Source organism: Hydra vulgaris, chromosome 04, assembly GCF_038396675.1.
Source record: "Hydra vulgaris chromosome 04, alternate assembly HydraT2T_AEP".
In the NCBI taxonomy this organism is placed as follows: Eukaryota; Metazoa; Cnidaria; class Hydrozoa; order Anthoathecata; family Hydridae; genus Hydra; species Hydra vulgaris.
Genome location: NC_088923.1, coordinates 8,514,190 through 8,519,147, shown reverse-complemented (window position 1 = coordinate 8,519,147; position 4,958 = coordinate 8,514,190). Strand labels below are relative to the sequence as shown.

General features: G+C 25.4%; 1 protein-coding gene across 1 annotated transcript; it reads right to left on the bottom strand.

The window, feature by feature from the left end:
* Positions 1-113: 113 nt before the first annotated feature.
* LOC136079543 (transmembrane protein 222-like) lies at positions 114-623 on the bottom strand. Its single transcript, XM_065795373.1, has one exon. It carries the CDS (start codon positions 621-623, stop codon positions 126-128), a length of 498 nt encoding a protein of 165 aa, XP_065651445.1. The 3' UTR covers positions 114-125.
* Between the last annotated feature and the right edge of the window lie 4,335 nt (positions 624-4,958).

Sequence of the window (4,958 nt, the reverse complement as noted above, 5' to 3'; positions counted from 1 at the left end):
AGCTAAAACAACAAAATTTAATAAAAAGATTTTACCTAAAAAAAACTTTATTTTATGATCATTTAAAAACAACAAATAGTATATAAAATTATCAATACAAGTAAACATTAAACTTTTTGTATTTTTTATGAATACTTGTAAGTTGTCATAACAGTTATTATTATTAAAAGCATGATTAAAAATGGTAACCAAGATTTTAAAAAACCACAAATAGTAGTATATTTTCCAAAAACAAACATTTGTAAAGCAAGATTAACCATATTCCATGATGTTTTTCCATTATATCCCATCAAGTTTAACGCCATAGCAACATGAGAGTGACAATTATCACAACATAGATTATGCATTCGATGTTTATATTCTTCTGACGCAGATGATATTGCTTGATCCCAATTGTTCTCAGTTACATTTGATGGATTAAACTGTATATATTTAGTTGGATTTCCAAAGCCAAAATCATCTTCCGAAACATAATATGATCCTGAAAAGTCTCTAATTATACCAGAAGAATAAGCAATACCCATGTGGCCAATGAATGGAAAAAGCCATGTTAACATTGGTATTGGTGTCCAAACAACACAATACGGATATCGGTTATGTTTTGTGTTGATTCTCAAATCCATTTGATTATTTTTTTGCTGAAATAAAAGAGTATATATACAACTATGTATTATCAAAAGAGTACAAATGATGTAGGTAAAAAACAATATGAGAGGAGAACTACAAACACATTTTTAACTTTGATGGTCTTATTTATTTTTATATTTTGATGAATGCTTATTATATAAACGAAAAAAAGCTTACAATCTTCAAAAATATAATATTTTTTATTTTTTCAATCTTCAATAATATAATAATATTTTTGATTTAAATTTTGAAAAGGTTATTAGAGATAATGCCACCCATCATTACCATCTACCATATATTTTTGTAAAATAAACACTAGTATAATATTTATTAGCTTTCAGATAATTGATTCTTAAAACTGTTGCTTTTTTATTATACTATATATCATTGCTAATTGTAATTTTCTGTTTTAAAATTTTTTAAATTAAAATTCAAAGAGTAGTCTCAAAATTTAAGACAAATCAGATAAAAAATTTATTTTTTCTTTAAATATTTTAAATATCTATTCTTTTTTTTTTTTTTTTTTTGATTAATCACTTTTTACTTTTACACAGTTTTCACTGGATGAGCTATAAGTGTTAAGGTGTTTAAAATTTAATTTTAGACATTTTAAAATTCTTAAATCATTAAATTATTAAAACTATAACTATTAAAATAAACATTTATAATGTTAAGTAATCGTTCAATTATAATTTATCAGTAATAATAATTTATCAGTAAAAACTTAAACAACAATAAAAATAACATTAGAATCATAAGAAAAATGAAAATACTTAAGACAAGAGAAAATGCACGAAATTTTAAAAATCAGCAATATAAGTTAAAAAAAGTATGAAACACGAACATCAACAGCAGACATTTCAAATAAAAAATATTTTTTAAAAACAGAATATATTGCAGATGATGGTTTTTTCGATTTTTTATTTTACATTTTTAAATTTTTGTTCAAATGCACTACAACGCTTATTTAACATTAGTCCTATTTAATATTAGTTGCATTAAAAAAGAAAAAAAACTAGCCTGTCTTTGTAAGCCCAGTGCAGTGATGGATCCAAGGGAATGGGTTTTTTTTTTTCTTTTTGTAGGAGATGCAAATGTGGTACAAAAATATTTCAATATCCCCCCACTACCACCACCAAAAATTCCTGGATCCGTCACAGTCCCATTGATCAATATGAAATTACTTGGAAAATATTGATCAAAAGTGTTAACTCTTTAATAAAGTGTTTGTTTGCAATGCCGTTCATCATACCAGTATATTCTAAATCTTCAGAAAAAATTTTATAGTTGTAAATAAACCCAACAGTCAAAACAGATCTCAGACTGCATCTCCATCTTATTCCAAAAGCATGGCTTATTTGAATTATCCTTATTTCTTATCCATAAATCCTTTGACATATTTAGAAAAAGTAAATAGTTTAGTTTAGTTTTAAAAAAATTTGAAAAAATCAAATTTTGAAAAATAAAAAATGTTAATGTTGAACATTTGTTATTTTTCAAAATGTTTATATTGAATTATAAATTACTAATGATGTAAAAATGTGGTGCATCAAGGCCCCTTTATACAGACAGTATTTGATAAAATGGTTTAGAATTAATAACTTTATAATTCAAAATTTTATTGTTCGAATATTAATTTTAGCTATAAACAACTTGAAATGATTTTTTTACTTTGTTTTATTTTTATACAATACAATTATACTTAAATTGTTACTAATACTGTTTAAGCTAAGTTAAAAATTATATTTTAAAAATTTTGTATAAATCAATACCTCGCTTTTTTGAATTGAATGGAATTATGTTTTCAAAATTTATACATTGATTTGCTTTCCAATATGCAATTTTAATTATCTAAAATGTCATAAATCTAAAATGGAGTAAAACTGTCCTGTTTTGATGATTTTCCGAAATCTAACATATCTTTAATACAATGTTTAGCTTCTATTTCTATATCTGAAAGTAATAATAAAAATATTATTTATATTAGTCTGTAAAAAATATTGAAAATTTTACTATTACTAGTCTTATTTTTAAAAAGAGGAAAAATCATATTTTAGAGTAAACCGATATATTGCTTGATCAAAATATTAAATTGTTTTTATTTTTCAATGAAATAAATCTTTATTTCATTGAAAAAAGTAAATTGTTTTTATATAACAGTAGTTCTTGGTAATTACTCCGATTTTTACTACTTTTATTTATTTACTATTTTAATTTCTACACCAATAACGCAATTGACATTAGTTAAGAGATGTTTTAGGTAGGATACAGACATAATGCAATACGAATGTGATATTGTTATTTTGATGCTAATTGTTGAAATGATGATCGAAATGCCTGCTTTTCCACATGTATTTCAACAACACTTCTGTTTATTATACGTTTAAATTGTAAAAGTTCTAGCTCTCTGCTGCATAATCAATAATACAATGAACTACTTAATTTTTAAATTAATATTAATTTCTGGAAAGTAAAAAATATTTAAAATAATATTTTTAAAGTCGAGGAGTTGAAAACGAATAATTTATTTTTATTTTTTTGCTCCTTCAAAATAGAGAAGCGAGCTAAAATTAATCACTATTCCGAGTTTCATCTTAACTTATGATAATTATGCGAAACTTTTTACGGCTGTCATGCAAACAAATAAACAAAACAAAGTCATGTCTTTAGTCAGAAGCAAGTATTTTACTTGTCTTTCTGTTGAAAGGAAACAAAGATACTTTCATGAAATTTCTCAAATAAATAATTTAGATTCTTATAGTTTAGTGAAATCTGACTTGATTTTTTCATTAGATTTTTATCCTAAAATAAGTTATCGTGATATTGTAAATTATTTAATAATTGCTCTATTTCCTATATCCGCTAAAGAACTAAAGTGTTATAAAAGTTTGGAGTCTTAAAGTTGTTTGATGAAAAATGTTTGGTTATTAGATAGATAACAAAATTTATTATCCGTATTTTAATAAAAATAGTCTAACTTATTATTAGTGAATAAAATAAATTTACTTTCTCATATGGCAGGTTTATCATTCTCAAAAGCATAATGAAACAGCGACTTCGACATAGATTACTTCTGAAATAGATGGTACAGTAATATATGATCATTTTAACTCCATGGCTGGTCTTGGAGAAGCATGTTCTCACATTGGGGCAATTTTAATTTATATCGATGCTGCAGTCAGAGTTCGTGATTCTAAGACAGTTACAGAAGTAACAGCATACTAGATGCTTCCATCTTCATGCAAAGATATTTCATATTCATAATGTCTTGATATAGATTTTACACCTCTTCAACTCAGAACGAACTTGATGCATTTCAATGTCAGCTCTTTTCTCAATTATATCCCCCTACAGTGTAGATTACCAACCCTCATCATAAAAATGCAATTACCAAAAATTTTTCAGGAAATTTATGATTCCTTAAATTTATCTCTTAGTTACTTAGATTTATGTAAACAATGTGAAATTTTAAGTTTGCTTGTATTGGAGGTTGAGCAGTCTAATGTTGAAAAAGCTACAAGTTTTTTCAAAAAAATGGTTTTATTTTCGAGCAGAGAGAATCACAGCATCAAACATGCATAGTGTATTACACACGCTTGAAGCCATGCCTGCCTTATCATTAATTAAAAAAATATGTTACCTAGAAAGTTACAAAGTTAGTTCATGTCAAACTAAATGGGGAATAAACAATGAAAAGCTTGCTCCAGATGCTTTAATATCTTGTGAATCATGTAAAGATAAGACATTTTGTATAACAATAATGAACACTGAAAAAAAGCTCAAATAACTACACCCATATTACTTTTATATTCAAACTCAGTTACATACATGTAAAAAAAAAGTTTTATTTAAGATTATCACTTAAAAAGAATTTATTCCGACAATTCTATATTGACAGCCTGCATTACAAAGTGTCAGTATTTAATAGCTCTATCTTACCAGAATTAGTAGGTAAATTTTTTACTAGAGGTACCAGAAATATGGATTTTGACTTTATTGCTGGTCACAATTTAAATTTTTTATTGTAAAGACAATAAAAAAGGTGAGTTGTTTAATTATGCAGAAGAGAGTTGCAAAATTAAACTTTTTCACATGGTATGCCTAAAGTTGAATAATAAACCAAAAAAGAATTGGTTGTGTCCATATTGTCGTAAACAAAATATTTAGTTGAGTAGCATTGTTAAACAGTTATAAACTGTGATTTTATTTAAAGAAGTCTGCCAGATTTTTTGACATTTCAGGTATGCACTTTCAGGCACTGTGAAAACTCCAAATATAAGTATGTTCTTGCTCATGTCAACTACTTTGGAAAAAATTTTAGTGCTTAGAGT